The sequence below is a fragment of the Protopterus annectens genome, chromosome 9.part0 (genome assembly GCF_019279795.1).
Source record: "Protopterus annectens isolate FY-2018-M chromosome 9.part0, PAN1.0, whole genome shotgun sequence".
Classification (NCBI taxonomy): Eukaryota; Metazoa; Chordata; order Ceratodontiformes; family Protopteridae; genus Protopterus; species Protopterus annectens.
Genome location: NC_056743.1, coordinates 955,514,723 through 955,536,863, shown reverse-complemented (window position 1 = coordinate 955,536,863; position 22,141 = coordinate 955,514,723). Strand labels below are relative to the sequence as shown.

At 39.8% G+C, this 22,141-nt stretch overlaps 1 protein-coding gene across 2 annotated transcripts in view; it reads right to left on the bottom strand.

Moving 5' to 3' along the window:
- IDNK (IDNK gluconokinase) overlaps positions 1–22,141 on the bottom strand; it is a 369,639-nt gene that overhangs the window by 184,134 nt on the left and 163,364 nt on the right. For both annotated transcript variants that reach the window (XM_044083691.1, XM_044083690.1), the window contains exon 2: positions 16,018–16,048. Coding sequence is in view for 1 of the 2 variants with exons in the window: in XM_044083690.1 (XP_043939625.1) it covers positions 16,018–16,048 (31 nt within the window). In the remaining variant the exon portion in view is untranslated. The remainder of the gene's footprint in view (positions 1–16,017; positions 16,049–22,141) is intronic.

Sequence of the window (22,141 nt, the reverse complement as noted above, 5' to 3'; positions counted from 1 at the left end):
CATTGATTTGTTGGCAGGTTTGGCATTCCTTTGATCCTTGGCAAGGTATGAAAATGGAATCTGTATCCTTGAGAGACAATGTTTAGAACCCATTTGTCTTTTGTGATGATGTGCCAGTTGTCTGCAAAAAATGTTAGTTTTCCTCCCAAGGGTGTTGCCAGGAGAGATTTGCTTGGTAGTTTGAGGATAGAGTCATTGTGTCTGCCTTCTGCTAGCTTGGGGCCTTGTCTTCTCCTCCTTTCTGGGTAGCAGAACCCCATTGGCAAGGTTTGTAAGGGCCCTGTGACTGACCTCTGCCCCTTGGGCATCTGTATTTGCCCTCTGTGATCTGTCTGAAGCTGGAAAGGACCAATTTTTTGTTGGCCAATTTCTGCTGAAGCGAGGGGGTTGTACCTGCAAGAAATCCTTGACCATTTGCATAGATTTAGCCTTATCCTCCATTTTCTTTAAAACCTCTTCTGCTTTGACACCAAATAATACATCCTGTTGTAAAGGTGCATCTAATAATTTTGCTTTAACATGGTCAGGAAGGGTTTGCTCTTTTAACCAAGCATGTCTACGAATGACTGAGCCAGTAACAGCTGCTCTACAGGAAGCTTCCAGTGAATCAAATCCGCATTGTAAAGTATGCTTGCCCACCTGTTCAGCTGCATGCAACAGATCCTGCATTTCCTTGAATTCAGGCTGTTCTGAGTGTGTGCTCAATTTTTGTTTTAACTGAGACATCAGGAATTGTTGATATTTCAACATGTGAAACTGGCAATTTAATGCTCTCATAGCCAGAGTTGCAGAGGTGTATATTTTCTTTTCCCATCTATCTAGGGCTCTGGAATCTCTTTCAGAGGGCACAGGATTTTTAGCCATAGAAGTCTTTGCTCCCTTAGGACCCTGGGATATGGTTTCTGGGTCAGCTACAGGGCTTTTATAAAGGAATTTGTGGGAGTCAGGTACTCTGTAGTATCTGTCTGGTTTGGCTGGAGCAGGAGGTAGAGAATCTGGATTTAAACTAGACTCCAAGAAGACATCATCCACAATATCTAAAACAGGAGGAATAGCAAGAGGTCTGTGCTGGGGTAATAGAAGGAACTCTCTGAGCCTTTTCTTAGAATCTGAGTAATCCTGGCCTTCCCAGTGGAAATGTTCCCTCATGGTATGTAATGTTTCCCCAAATGAGTAGTCTTCAGGGGGAGATGCTGAGGGAATAGAGTCTTCAGATTCAGAATCCTCATAAGGTGGAAAAGTGTAGTCCTGTTCCTCAGAAGAATCTTGAGGAGAGAGAAACCTGGTCAGAGGATGCATAATCCTCCTCTTGTCTTGGTCTTTTATCAGGAGGGGGATGGGAACCCCTGATAAGGGTAATTAAATCTTCAGCCATCTTAAGCATCTGTTTCTTAGGCATGGGGCCTTGACCTGTAGACTGAAGAAAAGTTTTCTTAGGTTTTAAAGGAGTTTTAAGTTTAGCATAAGATTTAATGGTGAGTGTAGTCGGTCTGAAGACACCTTCTGCAACCGAAGGTGTTTCCTCTGCACCGGTGTCTAAATCTGCTCCGGTGTCGGTAGATGGCTGCGTCGGCCTAGTAGACTCTACGTGGGAGTCGGCAGCTGTATGGGGTTCCAGCTCTGCGGTCATCAGAGGCTGCGTAGGCGCCTCACTGAAAACCGGAGAACTGCGACAGGCCCAGCTAAGGCCTCGGGGTCTGGCTTATTCCTAGGCTGCCTGTCCTTATCCTTGCATTTTTTATGAGTTGCGGTCGTCGGCTGCTCCGACGGCATGATATAACTGAATTTCCTACCAAAGTAATGCCGTGCGAAGTCAAAATGGTGTTTGATATTGCGTTTATTAAACCTAGCGCAAAACCGACAACCTGTGACGTCGTGGTCTGGGCCTAGGCAAGGAATGCAATAGGAATGGAAGTCCTCATGAGGTATTTCCTTCCCACAAGAAATGCAATTGTTAACTTTTTCTGACATCGGACTGAGGCAAATAAATGTTCCCCAATGGGGTACTTAGCTTTATTGAAGACTTCGGACTGAAATTCAAATATCTCAGGTGTCGGCCGACCGGCACTTGCGAACTGCATCTGCTTTGGGCACCGCGCGGCAAGAAAGACTGAAGAAAATGGCGTCGGATGCCTCTTATATACCCCTGACGCACTGACGTCAGGGAAGAAGTGACAGCAACTGACACCAGACCAAGACTTTGGAATTCGGGCCGAGTGCGGGACCGCCTGATGGCAGGATAACCCAAGTGTGATGACTGCAGCAGGGTAACACGATGAACATCAAATGCTCAGCATTTCTCCCTGTCTCTGTTGGTGCTCCTCAAGGATCAATCATAGTACCATTACAGTTTAACACCTTTATAAATGACCCCCCCAGACTGAAACCAATCACACCAGCATAGTGCAATATACAGATGATTTTACTCTTTCCTGCTCATCCCCTAACATACCGTACCTTCACCAGGTCACTTAAAAGTCTTTCTCTTCTACTGAGTCATGATTACACACCTCTAACCTAATCCTAATGCAAAGAAAACAAAGTTATTGCTATTCATATCAAAACAGTATCAAAACCAAAAACAAAGCTTTAGCATTACATCAAAAGAAAATATTACACAAGAAACAGTATCACAAACTAAATTTCTGGGTGTTACTATACGTAAAAACCTAAAATTTGACCATCATGTTCCTCAAGCCATTAAAAAAAGCACACCCAAAAAAACTTTGTCAAGCTGGTCCATATCTGCTAGGAAAACAATAGATTTGTCCTGTCTTCGCTTGTCGATTATTTGTGTAACTCTCATTCTTACTAAGCTGCAGTCTACATATATGAAAAAACTGGATGTGTGCCATAACAAGATAGCTAAACTTGCAACTAACCTACCATCCAGAACACATCACTGTATTGCCCTTAAAACAGTTACACTGGATTGAGCTTCCACAACATCTCTCCAACACACAAGTTGTTACTGCATACAATCTAATTTATAAACCTGAAAATTGTCCTTTTTTAGACAACATTCTCCAATACTGCTCACCTACAAAGGAACTGCCCTCAGGAAATAAATGTCTCCTAATTTCTAGTAAATCTAAAACCATAGCTGGCGACTCACTTTATTCAAGTTATGCTACTAAACCATGGAACAACAAACCAATTGAACTCCACAACTAAATTCAGATTCAAACAATACCTGTCCAACTGTTATGCTCCTGCTCTGCACCTGGATAATCAGACTACCTAATCACTCTAGCTGTATATTCTTATAAGCTTTCTCTTTTCTACTTGTAAATAGCCATCGGGTAAATGTCTGCCCCTATTTTTGTATATATTATATGTACGTTATTCAGTGCTTTCCTTTTGTTCATACCTATGTATGTGTTTGGAAAATTGTTATATTTCCGAAACCCACTATGAGTAGTTTAAAAATTGTAATCACATCCTATGTTCCTAATGTTTTATGTTTTACTATATAAACATGGATCTTTTCTACCTGGGTCTCAGTTGAAAAGGGATTTTGCCCAGTTGGACTGGACAACAAATTATGCACACACACCCCACAAAACCCGAGTCTACTTTAAACAAGTGGGGGATTCATAAAGGTTACCACAAAGTGTACACTACATGTACATTCTGAGTAACCACTGTGGTAGGGATGTTCTTCAGTTCAGAAAAGTTGCCTCAACATTTATGAATCACAGTGAACCTCTCAAAACCAAACCTTCCGTTAGTTTTTTAAAAATTCTAATATAAAAAAAAGTGAAAAAACTGAAACCCACACTGCATTTCCCAATAAAGAATATAAAAAGAAAATAAAATGTACACTCTGTAAACACATCCAAAAGACACTACTACCCAGCTAGAAAAATCACTCCTCTAGAAACAAAATTCATTCTTACTAGAAAAGTAAAAAGAAAAAAGCTAAAAATGCTAAATAATACAGTAAAAAGAAGTTGTGTCTTAACATAATGTTCCATCTGAGTTGTTGATCTTCTTCCACTCATCACTGATGGGTACGGTTCCGAACCCTCGGAACCGAGTCTGCCAAATACCAAACTAGCATACACCAAACTCTTGAGCCACGCTACTACCCACAATGCCCTTCATCCCATACCTCAGATTGAGTTTGCAGAACATATATTAGAAACAGAAATAAAAGCAGAGGCCATCTCTGCGCAAAAACTCTAACACACCAAAATGACCCGAAGATCCACCAGGAGCCCTTGGTGGGGGAAGGTGGGAGGGTGCAATGAATGTAAGAAGATCAACATCTCAGATGGAACTTTATGGTAAGACATAACTTCTTTATCTGAAGTTGTTAATCTTCTTCCATTCCTCACTGATGGGACCAAGTCCTTAGCTACTACAGAATCTGGGTGGCCCTCATGGAAGAACATTCCATCATTTCCTTAAGACCAAGGGTATCAAGGGGATGGGAGGATAAGCGTACAGGAGACCCGCGAGCCAATCATGAGTCAGAGCATCTCTCGGGGACTCCCCATGTGGAGGAAAGAGGGCAAAGTAGCTGCTGCACTTCATATTGGAAGGGGAGGCAAACAGACTGCAGCAAGGCCGGCCTCAGCGGCTGAAAATTTCCTTCGCCACTCTCTGGTTGAGAGACCACTTGTGAAGAAGCAAGATGCATCTGCTCAGCTTGTCCGCAATCACGTTGGAACTCCCTGGAATGTGTGTAGCAATCAGGAAATGGTTGGAAGCTATCGCCCACTGCCAAATTATCATAGATTCGCGGCAAAGGGGGTAAGATCTGGTCCCTCCCTGCTTGTTGATGTACCAGACCACAGACATGTTGTCGGACTGGACAGCAATCGGTCCGAGAGGATGAAGAGCTTGTAACACCAGTAACACAGCTCTGAGCTCTAGAACGTTGATATGTAAGTCGACTTCTAGAGGAGACCACGTGCCTTGAACAGATTTTCCCTGAAAGTGCCCCCCACCCTATCAGGGAAGCATCCGTAGTCACTGTGGCATTGGGCTGAAGAGGTTAAAAGGGGTGACACCAAAGACTTTTGTCCATTTTCATCCACCAGAGGAGATCCTGTTTGCAGAGATCAGTGATGAGGATTAGTGCGTTCAAGGGGTGATGATTGTGTATCCACTGAGTTTGAAGAAGCCACTGTAACAGGCGCATATGAAGTCTAACCAATGGAACAATGGGAATGGCTGCCTCCACAGAACCCAGAGCTTGCAGAACTTCCATTGCAAACACTTTCCTGCGGTCAAGTATCACTTGCACTTGTGTTCTCAGTCTTAAAAGCCTGCAATGAGGAAGAGATATTAGGCCCAACCGAGTGTTGAACATAGCCCCTATGAATTCCAGTTGTGAGGGCTGAAGGTTTGATTTTTCCCAATTGATAGTAATACCCAGAGACTCCACCAGAGACAGAGTGTAGCAAAGGGCCCTGGTCAGTAGACACTCTGTGCGGGCGGAGAGGAGCCAATCGTCCAGATAAGGGAACACCTGGAATCTGTGAAGTCTCAAGTGAGCTGTCACCACTGCTAGACATTTCGTGAACACTCTGGGGGCCGTCGAGAGACCAAAAAGGCAAAGCTCTGAATTGAAACTGATTGGCTCCCAGACGGAAGCGCAGAAGTCTCCTGGAGCGTTTGTCCATTTTGATGTAGAAATACGCATCCCGGAAATCTAGAGAGCACATCCACACACCCTCCCGAAGGAATGATTGAATAGTGACCATGTGGAACTTGGTCTGTATGACTGACTCTTCAAATGACCTGCACCTGCTGCTCTAGCTGCTCCTTCAGTTGCGTGGGAGAGCAATCTCATGGAGGAATTCAAAATCGCTTCAAGGGTGGCAAGTTGGGAAGCCACTTTGTCATGTGCTCCATCTGACACTTGACCCACGAGGCTACCAGAGAGTTCGGAAATAAGTTCTCTCTGGTGTTTCGTAAAGTGTCAAATAAAACACAAATCATTAAGCAAAAACTTTATATAATAACGCACAATACAAAGCTTTCGGGCAAAAACCCTTCTTCAGTGTTAAACATAAAATATTAACCAAGCAACATGCTTTATGCAAAAGCCCAAAGGTCATATGACCGCAGCCAAAGTCATATGACCAACATATTTAAAGAAACATAAAATTTTAAATGTATGTTATATATATAACATATGAAAGATATAAAACATAAAAATATACAACAAATACCATACAATTCATATATACAAATATTATCTAATCATAATTTAATACGTTGTATCCTTGCTAAAATTGGTTTCAAACTGACAGTAGAATTTAAACCTGGGGTACGATCTGCATTAAGCCTAAGTATCCACTGATACTCCTTAGTCTCTAAGATATTATTAATATCCCCACCCCTAATGGGTGGAGAAACTACATCTAAGACTCTAAACTTAAAGCTATGTTCACCCCCATGTACTTTTATATGTTTAAATAGCGCATTGGTCTCATACTCTCTCCTAATCTCAGACTTATGCTCAATTATCCGGTCCTTCAGCCTACGTGTGGTCTTACCCACATAAAACGTGGGACATGCCACACATACAGCTAAATAGACCACATTATTAGTATTGCAATTAGCTACAGAATTAAATCTGTAGTTCTTGTCTGTTACCGGATGATTAAAAAGGGAGTTGGGGCTATCCGCAATGTCTACACAGCATGAACACCCCAAACACTTAAAAGTACCAAAACAAGATAATTTATAAGAACTAATACCAGACTGATTCCTGCATTTAAAATCTTTGTAACAAATGAAGCTCTTTATAGTTCTCATATTCCCATATGAGAAATATGGTCTGCTATCTAAAACTCTACTAACATCCATTGCAGCCATTAAGACAGGCCAATTTTTCTCTACAATACGCTTAATTAAATGCGTTTTATTACAGAAAGTCATAACATACCTAACTTTATCATGTCCATACCCACTAACACTCATGTTATTAGTATGATGAACATCACTATCCATAAAATAGGGTCTATATACATGTTCTCTATTTTGTATTACAGTATTCTTAAGCTCCAATAACATTTCACGTTCATAACCATTCTCCAAAAATTCACTGAACATTTCATCCAAATGCATGTGAAACATTATATCAACAGTATTAAGCCTACTGGCCCTACCAAACTGAGCTTTGACCACACCCTTAAAGACATGCGGGGCATGCATACTTCCCCGATGCAAATACCTGCTTGCATGAACATCTTTCTTATGAACAACAGTGTGCAATAACCCATTATCTAAAAACAACCTTAACATCAAGAAACACAGCTTCAAATTCAGAAATAGTCTCCTTAAATCTCAAAAAGGTAGTAGATGCATTCAAATATGTCATAAATTATATTAAATCATTCAAAGAACCTTTCCAAATCATAAAACAATCATCGACAAACCTTTGATAGAAACAAACATTATCATTAAGGAATTTGGAACCATCATGTATATATTTAGTTTCCCACTGATGCAGGACCAAGTTCGCAAACGTGTTTGCAACTGGTGTGGCCATAGCCGCACCAGTAAGCTGCAAATACAGCTGTCGATCGAACATAAAGATGTTATTACTCAACACTAGATCCAACATTAAACAAATATTCTGTGTATAATTCACAGACACAGATGTTTGTGCCGTCAAAAACTCCCTAATAGATTCTATACCATAACTATTCGGTATAACCGTAAATAAGGAGACAATATCCATAGTTACAAACAAAAACTCACCCAATTCAATCCTCTTAGCTTTCAAACCATTATACCAATGATACAGCTTAACCAAAAAATCACCAATATCTTTCAAAATATTACTACACCGCAACAGAAATGGATGCAACTGTTTCTGTAGATAGACAGATATAGGTTCTGTTATCCACCCATTCCCAGAAACAATGGGTCTCATGGGTGGATTAACCAAAGACTTATGAATTTTTGGTAGACCATATAGTTGCAGAATAGTTGGACATGGTACAGTAAAGAAATGAAATAAGTCCAAATCTATATCACCATTAACCTGAAGATCATATATGTGCATATTAACATCACTAATATGCTTCTTAACATCATTAGCTAAAATCTGTCGAAAAGCATTAACATCGTCAAGAAAATCAGTAATGGTTGCAAAATATTTATCACTATCCATGACAACTGTAACACCCCCTTTATCCGCTTGCTTAATAATAATGTTCTCATTTGATTGCAACTGCTTCAAGGCGATGTATTCATTATATGATAAATTATATTGCTTTTTTTAAAATCAACATCAAATAATCTTCTAAACTCTATTTCACATAGATCATGAAAAGCTGTAATTGGTATACTAATCGGTATATATGTGCTACGTCTTCTACAAGCATTCGACACTAAATCAGACTGCTTAAACAACACTTTTAAATTTAAATTTCTAGTAAACTGTTTCAAGTCTGTTAAGACTGAAACTAAGTCATTACTGGCTGAAGGTATAAAGCCAAAGCCCTTCTTCAACAGGGAATAATGAGATTGTTCTAATGTAATTTTAGATAAATTCAAGATACCTCCAACTATCTGCGACCCATTTTCCCTTGCCCTATCGGACTGCTGAACTTGCGTTTGACTGAACCGGGTGTTTGTCTCGTCAACGAATTGTCCCTCAGAGTTTTCGTATCTTGCACCTTTTCCGGCTTGTCTAACTGGAAACGTCTCTGGGAAAATCTAAAACCGACTGTTGACTTTTCTTTACACTCGGTTTACTAGTCACTTGTTCTCCCTGTAACGCATCTGCTGCACTTACGGACGCCAGGTCTCCTACTTCAGAACCCTTCTCCACTACTACAGATGACGTCGGCAAAGGGGGTGTAGTGACTACTGCTTTGTCCAGTAGCGGAGCACCCGTGTTAGAATTAGGAATAATATTGTTAATCTCTGCCTCAGAAAATACATCCAAAGTACTAACAGAAGCAGAGGAACGATGCATATTTGCATTTTTAGCATGAGGCACTCCAGTAAACACATTTTTAGTATCATTTCTGGGCCAAGAAAAGATATGACCTTTTTGAAAGTCAGAGATATCTCTCAACAGTTTACGCTTTTTTAATGCTTCAAGACGATCATCTAACTGATGCATCCTATTAAGCATTTGTTGGTATACAGTCAACATATTAGTGTAACAAGACATATTCATGAGTTCATTTTCCATTTGCACAATCTCTTCTTTCAACTGTACTTCACTCTTCGAAAAAAAGTCATTCATTAACAGCATGTAGTCCAAACTTAATTTAATGTTTAACTGTTGCCAGCGTTTCAATAAATCCGGGTAGGTATTGCCATACGAGGGCATTTTAAGGATTCTCAGTCCCCGTGGTACTATGCCCATTTCAAGATACGCAGAGAAACTAAACCTCTGCCATTGTAACCGTATATAGGCACCTACTTTCCTTTCAAGCAATTCCATTTTCTTGGTGAATACAACAGTACCTTCCAGACGAGAATCAGTAGACAAATCTACCTCCATAGGAGTAGTGGTAACAAGACTCAGCAAAGGGTTGGCATCCCTCGCCAAAAAAACTTTCAGTGACTCAGTCACATCCATGGCTGCAAAAAAGGCTCTATACAGAAAATTGCCAACGAGCCAGCAAAAATGTATCCACACCACAAAGCTGGAATCCAAGAACGTCAAATAAAACACAAATCGTTAAGCAAAAACTTTATATAATAACGCACAATACAAAGCTTTCGGGCAAAAACCCTTCTTCAGTATTAAACATAAAATATTAACCAAGCAACATGCTTTATACAAAAGCCCAAAGGTCATATGACTGCAGCCAAAGTCATATGACCAACATATTTAAAGAAACATAACATTTTAAATGTATGTTATATATATATAACATATAAAAGATATAAAACATAAAAATATACAACAAATACCATACAATTCATATATACAAATGCCGGTGAAGAGGGGTCTGTGCGGGGACGCTTCTTGTCCTTGACTGGAGGGGTTGAGACCTCCGCAGAAATTGCCTCCAAGAAAGGAGAGGAAAGCAATCCTTTCAGAATCAATTTGTTGCGCCGTTCATTCATTCAACGTCCGTTGACTAAATCTCGCACAAATATCACATGGGGGAGTCGCAGAAAGGTGTGAAATGCCCAAACAATAAACGCATTTAAAATGCAAGTCGCTGTTCGATAATTTACCACTGCATGACTTGCAGTGTTTAAAACCTGAAGTACCCTTTTTCTCTGACATACTAGCACTCCCTCAGACAAAAGGAAAGAGGGAGAGAAAGGCAAGACTACCAGCAATGGTATGTAGAGTTACGACAAAGGTGGTAAAAAGTAAGGAAAGGCAAGAAAATACCAACAATTGTAAGAAAAGGAATACCTGTGGGTAGAACTAGACTATGAGAAAGACACTAGTAGAAAAATTATTGGAGAAATGCACAGTTTATATAAGTCAAAACTACTTAGCTGGAGAGCTCGGTGAAAATGCTGCTATATGGCTGCACGGCAAACGAGACCTGGCGTATGGGATGAAGGGCATTGTGGGTAGTAGCGTGGCTTGAGAGTTTGGTGTACGCTAGCTTGGTATTTGGCCGACTCAGTTCCGAGGGTCCAGAACCGTACCCATCAGTGAGGAATGGAAGATTAACAACTTCAGATCTAAAATTATCCAAGCATTTAATGACATCTGCTAAGAATGATAAAAGCATAATCAGCCAAACAAATAATGACATCAACTGTAAAAACTTACCTATTCTTATCTACTAAAAGTAAAATAACAACGTTGTCTAAATAAACCAATCCTCTAAAAATAAAAATCATTCTTTTATTAGAATCAAAGTTAAAAGAATAAAAAGCTAAAGGGAACACTAGTTGCAACTAGTCAAATAGAAAATGACATCCCAGCAAAAACAAACCCTATTTTAAACTATTTAAACTAACTAAAAACAAATTTAAGTAAAAAAAATAACCAAAGTAGAAAACTAAAAAATACTAGTAAAACCTCAAGGAACTGCTAAAGTAAATAAAATGTCACTTCAAAAAAGACCATTAAAATTCGACTCAGTATCTTCAGGAGAAAACTACTCAAGAGATTCAGAAAGATATACACACATTACATTAATTGAGAGACAAGTGAAGCTACTAGGAAGTACTAATCTGACATGAAAAATAGACAAAAATGAATAAATGAAACATGTGAGGGTGTGGCTTGTGTGATGCACAACGTCACCACTCATCATGAAACTTATACTCTAAATCTACAGTATAATTGATGTATCATACAGAAGAGCACCTTATACTCAATCAGGAATTAATATGAGCTGGAGAGCCATCTGCTCAAGTCTCAACAACACAGTTACCTACTTGTTAATGTTTCTGCTTGCAGTCCATGCAGAAAACATAAAACAGAGGTACTGAAGAGAACAAGCCCCCACACCTTTCTATCTCAATATATACTACCACCAACACAGTATGGAACTAGTCAATAAGGACATAGGGAACTTCCAAACAATGAACTTGTCACTTGTCTCATTTTGGATTTGTCAATGGCAGGTCATCCTTACTCAACCTGGTAGACTTTTTTGAAAAGGTCACCAAAGCAATGGATGAAGGGAAAAAGGTACACACTGCATAACTCGACTTTGCCAGACCTTTTAAAAGAATCCCCCACTCAGGCATAGTAGAAAAGCTAAATTAACTGTAAAAAAAACTCTATTTCACTTGCTGGATTACCACCTGGCACAGGACAGGATGCAGGAGATCAAACTAAGGGAATCTACCTCCACAAAGAGACTAGTCTCCACTGGAGTCCCCCAGGGTTCAGTGCTGAGATCTTTCTTGTTTGGCATCTACTTCTCTGAAGCAACAGCCAAAACCAAAGGGCTCTGGCTGACTAAATTTACAGATCACTGCAAGCTAGGAGCAGTCACTGAATCTCCAAATGACTTCGCCACCCTGCAGTAAGGTTTGCCCCAAAATCATGGACTAAAGCTAAATGCCAAAAAAATGCATTATCATATCCTTTGGGAAGTCACCTACCCCAGGGAACTACTATATTGACAATACACCCCTGAGAGTTGACCCTGGTGTTTGGGATTTGGGAACTTATATGGACAGTGCACTAACTTTCGACCAACATGTGTCCATTGTCTTAAGAAAGCCCTTCTACATGGTGCAGTTTATAAAACAAAGGGATTGCATCTAGATCTAGGAATGTCACTGTCCCCCTTTTCTTAACCCTCATTAGGTCATTCATTGAGTATAATGGCCCCCTTTGGCATGCATTTGTCCAGACACATACAACAAGTGGAATGCCAGCAGAGATATCTTACTAAAAGGATACAAGGCCTAAACAATATGTCCTACATGGACCGATTCAAAGTCTTGTCACTATACTTAGTATCCTACAGACTGTTAAGAGGTGACCTGTGTCTGGCATACAAGGCATCCTCTGATCCAATACTGGTGTACCTACTGCACATCAGCAAGACAAATGGCATCAAAAATACTCAGTGAAGTGATCTATACCTCTTTGGCAACATAAACAAAACGGTTTGGAAGGCAAGTATATCTTGCAGGAAACCACTGCTCTGGAACAGACACCCATTCTACATAAAATAAAGCTCCTCCATGTCTATATTTAACAGCAACTTGGATCTATGGATGGGTAGTAGAAAATTGGTCACAGGACTGCCCCATACTACTAATGGACAGAGACAGCTCATAAATGCTTTATCCCATGCATGGGTCCCCTTCAAAGCATCTACTGTATGATTCCAGTTATTCTCACTGGGAGTAACATATAATTATCAACCACAGGATCAGTAAGGTCCTTCACAGTCTGACTGTCTAGAAGCTCATTTTCAGTGGAGGCCTGGGAAGAAAAGCTCCAAAATATTACAAAACATTTTAAGAATAATAATTTTACAGTCTTTAAAAATAGTACAAAAACAAATAGAGTTTAAATAATTATACCAAATTAGACATAATATGAAAACATTGGTTAAGAACAGATAAAAATTATACAACAATGATTTAATATACAGATAAATTTTAGTCAATTTACAGAGAAATTAAAGATAAGTTAGTATAATACAAACTGGAATTGCAATATGAAGTGACAGAAAAGCAAGATTATGGTATATTTAGAGAGCAAGCCAGGGGAGAGAAATTGATAGAAGTACAAAAAGGGAATGAAGAAGGGAGAGTAAGGAGATGTAAGGCATAAAAAGGTATTTGTCCAAATTTAGGGATACCGTTTATACTGATGTTGAGCAAGAAAAGAGACAGCTTTTGGCTAGGAAGTCTTTTAGAATGGTTTTGAAGGACGGGAGGGAGGGTATTGACCTGATGGATAGAGATAAGGAATCCCAGGCCTTAAAAACATGGTACGAGTACAGACAGTGCCCAGCAGATTTGATAGGTTTGTGAACAGGCAAAAATTTTTGGTCATTAGATTGTAATGACTGACTAGGAATATGGTTATGCAGAATGTTATTTACTGCTGGACAAACAGATGGATTCTGTTCTAACCAATTTAGGCTTTTTAGTGCTATACAGTGGTGGGTTCTAAAAGGGGTATTTGCTGCAAATTTAGCAACGTTGTTATATTGTTCAAGCTTTGATTTTTGTGATACTTGAAAGTAAGTAAGGATGGTAGCACCGTAAAGAAGTGTGGGGAGGAAATAAGTAGTGGCAAGTGTAGCTTTAGTTGTGTCACTGGGAAAGTTTTTGGCTCTATAAAACATCCCCAGTTATCAAATGGAATAGGTTAATGTATCTATGAACCTACAGAGCCCAGAGATGTGTATATGAGTCAGCTCGAACTGTAACACCAAACAAGTTTTCAACTGTAAGCCGTTAGCACATAAGAAGATAAAAAAAGAACAGCTAAAGTAGAAAAGTACAACTATATATATGTGTGTGGGTGTGTGTGTGTGTGTGTGGCTCTACTTCAAATGAACGAAATACCACTTACCCGAAAACGATATTGCCGAGACGAGATCTCCGATACATTAGTTGAATGAACGACCATGTTGCCAAAACTTTTTCCATGGTAAGTATATAGTTGACCAACATACGAAAATGTGCCCTTTTCCCCACTGTAGTGTGATCCTGGAGTTGGTATATTTAGTTAGGGGGGGTGTGTGTGGCATAGCCCCCCACCTTGGTCGGTTGGAGATAGTGTGGTATTTTTTTTGTTAAATGTTGGTCAACTGGATACTTACCATGGGAAAAGTTTCAGCAACATGGTCATTCATTCAACTAAGGTTTTGGAGATCTCGTGTGTGTATATACATATATATATATATATATATATAAACACACACACACACACATATACATACACAAACATCTGACATGTGCGTGTGTATACATCTTTGTAATAGAGCTCAATGACTAGTTAACTAATTCAGAAAGTACAGTAAGTAGCATACTTTGTACTGCGATTAATTCCAGAGAACAAAGTAATACAGCACAAATAGCTAGGACTCTTTACTTATTTAATTGCCATAACAAGTATTACTACCTTATGCACAAACTTCATACTGTAGCCTCAAGGAATTGCGCATTTACAGGGGAGGCACATTCAGAGGCTCTACTGAGACAGTGGATGCACATGAAACAGGGTGTTTGTAAGACGTTTGTGTCACCAGAGTATTGTCTGGGCATCGACCTAGATGGAATATTCACACTTACTATTAACAGCCCTAAAACAAATTAATTCCACATGAAAATCAAACAGAAAATCTTGATGTTAAATACCTTGTTTTTTCTGTAGTTTATACCTCCAAACAGTAAACACATATCAGATTACAGAGTACTGTTCTAATGACATCAAAGCAAACAATTCATATCCTAAAGCTCACTGATGATAGAACATTTGTAGTGTTACATAACACTTCTGTCAAATAATGATAAACTAGTGGGGGAAAAACTGAAACAAAAGCAGTGAACAAAAAATAGTGCAGACATCAAAAACATCATTGCAGTGTTTAGTGATAAAATAAACGTTATATGGCTGCCATCGACATACCTTTATGCACAAGCTGGCATCTACCACACTCTGCTAAACTTATTCATTACTTTGAGTTTGGACATTGTATCAGCAAAGATGGGCAAAGCTGATTTAGATCACTGGTCTCCAGATAGGGAATTTCTTTATGTGCTAGTGAATCTCCAGCAAATTAGTTACAGCTCAAAGCAACACGTCAGAACCAGTACAGCTGCCTAGTCAGCACTACCAGCTCAGCAGGCCTTGAGTGTCTATGACAAGCTCACAACCAGGCATCACTCCCTGCAGGTCAGGCCAAGGATGATGGTATAAATACAATTTCCGTCAGTAGTTAGGCACAGTGTTCTTTCCTACTGCTGGACATGCACATCACAGATTCACTTACTCCATTGTTAGCGCCTCTCATCTGCCCATTAATTTAACTAAAAGGGCAGCACATAACCAAGTGAGGCCTAAGTGTAAATCAGCTGCCATCTAAGTGTGGTGCAGCAAACACCTATACATCAGAAAGTAGTGACATTCCACTAGTGCTCCTAGCACTTGCACAACTGCACAAAGGCTTGCTGACATATCTCTCAACTGTCCAGATTTTTGCAGAATGTTCAGATTTTTGGCTCATGGTCTGTTCCTCATAAAAGTTTAATTTTTCTGGCAAATCATTGGGATGATCTAAGGAATGAAGTCACTAAATAATGACGTGAATTTGAGTTTCAGACTTCAGATCCTTCAGAACATGTATGTTAAAACAAATCCTGTTACTCTAGCTACTTTCTAAGTTTATATGAGCAATATTTAAAATACGTCCCTATTTTTGGGCCTTTTTCCCCCCCCATTTTGGTGGGCTTTGTTTAGATTTCTTGTACTAAGAGGTTGAGAGGTATGCTTGCTGACCTTCTGAAATGTCATCCAAACTAACAAGATTTTTTTAAGGCATGCACCTTCCTTAAGTACTGAAATGGTTCTGGGAGGGACAGTAATTCTTTAAAGCCAAGTAATATATTTCTGTAAAACTTTGCTGCTTTTACCTTGTTTGCAAGACACGATCCCACAGTAGTCCTACAAAGGAAAAGACATTTTATCTGTCATAACGTTGATGTAACAAAAAAAAATAACACTGAAACTGCTACTTCTAATATGTAAATGCACAAGTTTACTGTCTGGCTTTGTTCTGCTTACCAAAATAATTCCAAAGTATAAAGTACAATTTTGTTTTATACAGCAATGTCTATTGCATCTATACCATTCATGACTTTTTGAAGAAAATAAAGTAACAAATCTTGGGCTGTAATCAACAAAACTAGCAAAAGTTATTTTAAATGCAAATAGACACTAAATACTCCCACTTCCATGACAACATCACATCTTCATAATGGATTTTACAGAAATTAATGGCCACGGAAGAGAGGTAAGAAACATGAGATGAAGAATTAAATACATTCTTAGTAGCAAAACTGAGACAGAGCCAGATGTGGAATAGTTTAGCTAATGTGAAGCCATTACTTCAGATAATGGTCATAAGGCAAAACAGTAGCCACCAATTAATAGGTTGATCAAGTAAACCAAACTCCAGCATGGTCTCCTTTATAATACTTACATTCTACTTGCAAAGATAGTTATCTCTGGCAACTGCAATATATAACTGGATGATTAAACTGCCAACGCCATAAGTGTATTTAACCTAAGATACGTGCTGCATACTTCTGTTCATTTAACTGTTAAAGTACAGCTGTGAAAGCTGCATTTACCCGTAACAGTAGACGTTCAAATTCTTCACTGCTGTAGTAGTCTGTGGGTTGTATTCTGCTAGCAAACGGACAGCTTTCAAAAGTGTTCACCCTCTTCCGCACTGTCATTTTGGTTATATATAGGCTAAGCACTTTTTAGAGGGAGCTATATAAACAGCCAAAGTGACTAAAAATCTTCAGAACTTTCATTTTCCTAACCATAAGTGGGGAATTCATCCTAAAGTAAACTGAGATATAATTAAAAACTCTAAATTTGTCTCCCACTAAAGCTATATACAAGAAGGGGGATGGTGAGTGGATACGATTACTACAGCAGTTAAAAATTTGTACATCTACTGTTATACCTAAATGCAACTTACACAGCTGTACTATGGTCATCTTTCTCCCTGCTGCCGTAGCCTATAGTAGACTACCACAGCTTATCCAACCTGGAAGGAGGAAAACTAAGGGTCCAGGAGCCCCTGGAGAATAAGCCTGCGCTGGACCTGGAAAAGGAATCCAGTTTTTAGTGCTTTGTAAAAGTATGGATAAAGGGCTAAGTTGCTGCCTCTAGAATGCTTCTTGAGTCCACCCCTTTCCAATAAGCCATTGTAGAAACTAATGCTCTAGTGCAGCGTGCCTTAACATTGCCTGGGATGGATTTTCCATAGTGACTGTAGCAAAACACAACAGCAGAAGACATCCACCTGGAAGTGGTCTATTTAGAGATACGTTGACCTTTCTTAGTCCCAGAGTAGGAAATAAATAGTTGGTTAGCTTTTGTGAAGAACTTAGTTCTGTCAAATAGTAGCTGAGCTGCCTATGCACATCCAGAGTGTGTAGAATCTTCTCTCCCTTGTTTTTAGGAAATAAGACAGAAAACAAGGAGATTGATGGCCTGATTCAACTTAAACTCTGAAACAACCTTGGGCATGAAAGAGTGGTTTGTGCACAGAGTGACCCTGTCTTTGTAGGAAAAAAGAAAACAGATAGGGTTCTCCCACCACGAGAGATTGCATCTCAGACACTCTTCTTGCAGATGTTAGAGCAGTAAGAACAGCAGTTTTCTGAGTGATAAACCTTAAGTCATTCTAACAGATTGGTTCAAAGGGTGACATAGTTAAGTTTCCCAGCACAAAATTGAGATCCCAAAGAGGAGAAACCTGTCTATGAGGAGGTCCCAGGTGTAAAACTTTCGGACTACAAATGGAGAGAAGAGGGGGAGATCCATGGGCAGACATGCTGAAATAGCCATAAGATAAACCTTTATAGTGCAGTAAATGAGACCAGAGGATAGTAACTCGCACAAATATTTCCGCACCAGTGGTAAAAAATCCCTGATGGATCCCTGGTGACTGTATGGGTACCGATGTGAAAATCTCTTCCATTTGCCAGTATATGATTTTCTAGTGGCAGGCAGTCTTGCTTTCTTCTTTACCTTCTGCACATTTTCATGAGGAGCCTAAAATGTATCAAAACTGAAACACCCAGGTAGTCAGCTGACGTTTTCTGATGTTGGGGTGTATCAAACTCCCCTTGTGTTGTGTGAGCAGATCCAGTCTGTGAAGAAGCTTGTGATAACTGCTCCTAGGCAATTCCATAAAAAGAGAGAACCAATTTTGCCTGGGCGAGAAGGGAGTCACTACAGTAATTTTTGGAGAGTATTTCTGAATCTTCATAATTACCCTGGGAATCACTGAAAAGGGTAGGAATGCATATAGGAACATTCACGCTAAAGGAAAAGAAAGAACATCAGTTCTCCAGATCTGCCTGTAAGAAGTCCTGGAACAAAATTTGTATAGTTATCTGTTTTGAAAGGTGACAAACAGATAAATCTGAGGTGTTCCCCCATATCTCGATCAGTTCCTGGAAGATCTCTTCATTCAGTTTCCACTCATGAGTGTCTGCCCAGGAGCTGCTTAGCTCGTCTGCCACTACATTTTTCTCTGGAGCTATGTAAGATGCCTGAAGCATTAAGGAGTGCAGAAGAGCTAACTCCCAAGCTATCACTGCCAGCTGGCACTGAGAGTATGACCTGGTGTCCCCCTATCTATGCACCAAATAACCACAGTTTTGACTGTAATGGTCTAGACAGTTCCTATTTTGATCTACAGCCTTTATGACCTAAATCACAGCCAATAATTACTTAATATTGAGCTTTTCTTTTCCTGTCTGAACTGCCCCACAGTGTTTTCACTTTTAACCCTTTTGAAACTGCTCCCCAAGCAAAATCTGAAGAATCTGTCAATACAGATTGTGTTTGGGTAGTTGGAGAAAAAGGGAAGCCTGGACTGTGAGCAATGCAGTTCTGAACCTGATAAAGGCCAAGATTGTTATTTGAAACTCCAGGGATAAGAATGTTGGGTTCATATGTTTTTGAGGTGCCAATGAACTGTAGCCTGGCAAAGAGAATCATGACGATTACAGAAGCCGTGAGGCCTAGTATCCTAACAACTTTTCTGAAAACTGGTAAGAAAAGTTCACAATGATTTCCAGATACAAATCCACCTTCTCTTGTGGAAGAAAAGCCTTTTGCAACACAGTGACTATCAGACAACCTAGAATCACAATCTTGTGTGGAGGAGTGAGGAAGGACGTTTGGATATTTATCTGGAATCCCAGATAGTTTGGGAAAGAAGATACCTTTGTTAAGGACTCCTGACAACTGGGAAAATACTTTGCACAAATATACAAGTGTTCTAAATAAGGAAAAATGTGGATACCCTACATTCTGTGGTGGGCCACTACTGGGGCTAGAGACTTAGTAAACACTCTTGGTGCAGTGGACAGCCCAAAGAGTACAGCAGATTATTTATAATGTTAATCAGACACACAAAATCTTAGAAATTTGCTGAAGCTGCTTGCCATTAGAGTGTGATAGTAGGCATCTTCTGAGGTCTAAATTTATGATAACACTCTGATCTGGGACCACAGCTAACACTGTTTGAACGGGCAACAGTTTGAATTCTGGAATCTTTCAAAAAGACTGAGAAAAGGCAGATTCAAAACTTGTTTCCAAGCATGCTCCTTCTTTGGAACCAGAAATATTTGGAGTATAAACTCTTTCCAGTTTTTTTCTTCAGGAACATGCTTTATATGTTGGGGAAACAACTCTGTTTGATTTTGGGAGGGTGAGGGAATACCCTGAAGAGGGGTGTTCTAGCCACTGCCAAATGTAACCCTCTTGAATCACCTTCTAACCCGCTTGTCTCAGAAAATCTTTTGCCAAAAGGGAGCACTGAGGGTCAGATTCTGTGGATGAGGAAGAAATGCAGGGTAAGAGGGGAAGGGAAGGTGACTGGGTTTCTGGCATAGTCAGTCAGAGGAGGGTATCTGACTATGTTCTTGGAAAAACTCTCTTCTTTTTGGAATTGTTATTGGAACCCTCTTCTCATATCTTCTTATGTATCTGTCTGTCTGTTAGCAAGGGGTACTGCATGTTGTTTACTTTTAAAGGGGGTTTGAAAAAAAAGAAGGTGCAGACCTGAAAAATCCTAGAAACTCCCTGCATTAATTTAGCCCTGTCAGTCCATTGCATAGGGGGAAGGTCCAAATAAAACCTCATTCTCTAGAGGGAATTCAAAATTTCTAACTTTAAGCCATTTGAAAAGTTTTGATTAAGTATTCAGATAAATACTCTCAAGACTGTAGCAGAAGTCCTGGAAACAGTATCAGCACAATCATACACACGTTTTAATACATGTTTAGAAACTTAAGACAGCCTAGAAATAATCCAATTCATGTAAGACTTACCTTCAGGAAGCTGGGAAGCAGAAAACTCTCTGAAACTATTGGGACACTTCAGCACAAACTTCCACAAGTAGAGGAAGAAAACAGTCTCTTACTCAGTCTGTCCAGCAGCTTACCCTCTTTATCCCCAGGAACTGGGTTAGGGGTGGTAAGGAGCTTGTTCTCAGCACAGCTGTAAGAGACATAGCTGCTGGACCTGGTCTAAGATGAGAAAAGATACATTTATTAGTCTGAGACACTTTATACAGTTTATCAGCCTTTTTAAATACTGATGACTGAGAATCAGGCGCTGTGCAGGCAGCGTTAAAAGTATCCTCCAAAGTTGACGGAATGGGAGGAATAGGTGCAGTATGCAGGGCTTCTTGTCCTAATAAATCATAGCATCTGCCCAGTTCAGGGGGGGAACATCTACCTTTCCCAAGAAGAAACACCCTTTAGTCTAGAGACAGTCTCAGAAAAGGAGAAAGCATGCACTTGTACAGATTCAGGCTCACTGTCTAAAGAGTCTTGGGCAACAGGACCCTCAGGTGACATAACCCTGTCCACATCAGAATCATCTGAAAGAATATCCTTGTTATTTGGTATGGAAGAATAGGCAATAGAAGGAGGCAATTGTCACCTAGTATTGGATAGTCTGTAACAAACTCATGATGAAGGAAAGAAAATCATTTTTACACAAAGAAACCATCCTTCTTTTATCAGAATGATTAACTTTCTGTTTCTTTTTCCTAGGAACACCCTTGGAGGAAGACGAAGAAGGGGAAGACATACTGTTCCAAACAAGAAGTCCCTTTCTCTAGCTATCCAGAAAAGACTGTCCCCAGGGTGTCTGTGGCACCTAAAATAGATACTTCTTTCATGACCACATTGGGCACTGGAACAGCAGAAGAGGATGTGTCTGATCCACAGTCCATAGTGGCCAGCAAAGTTACACTAGAGAGAATCAAAGAAACCGGTAAGTGCTCTGAGGAACCAGAGATCTCCACTGCAGAGACTCCGACCATCAGCTGAGGAACTGACTGAAGCCATGCTGCTGGCAAAGGCTTGTTTAACTGTTTTTTTTTCTTTATAGGTATGTTGGGGGAAGGAACAGCAGGAATGGGGTAACTATCCATGCTATAGTCAAGAAAGAAGCCTGACTGCCAGTAAGCTACACTGGAAGGGGTTGGTTGGAAGGTAAGTTGTCACTTTGTGCACAAAAGCAGTACACACTTCTTCAAAAAAAGTTGCAGTACTCCAAGAGAAAGTTACACAGGCAACACACAACAATTCCCAGTCAAAAACAGAGATACTTTCCCTAAAGTGAACTGCCCAATAAAAGTGTATAGACATGTACATTTATGGCATTAAAATACACTTTCCCACTGATAAAATTCACAAAATTATCTTAAAACAACTTTAAATAAGCCCCAAACATTGATGCTGATAATGAAGCCCAAGAAATCAAATGGCAAGCTAGGAGGGAGTAAATGTAAACCACGACTTCCACCCCTTTTTTTAAAGATTTTTTTAATGCGATGTAATCACTAAGTATGCACAGTTGTGTACAGCCTAAAGACTGCATGACTGACAAAATAAGTTTTGATTCTGAAAAGCAGGAAAGGCATATGAAGCTTATGTTGTTTATGCACTGAAGTAATTTAGAAAATATCCTGCTACAATTGCAAAACAATGG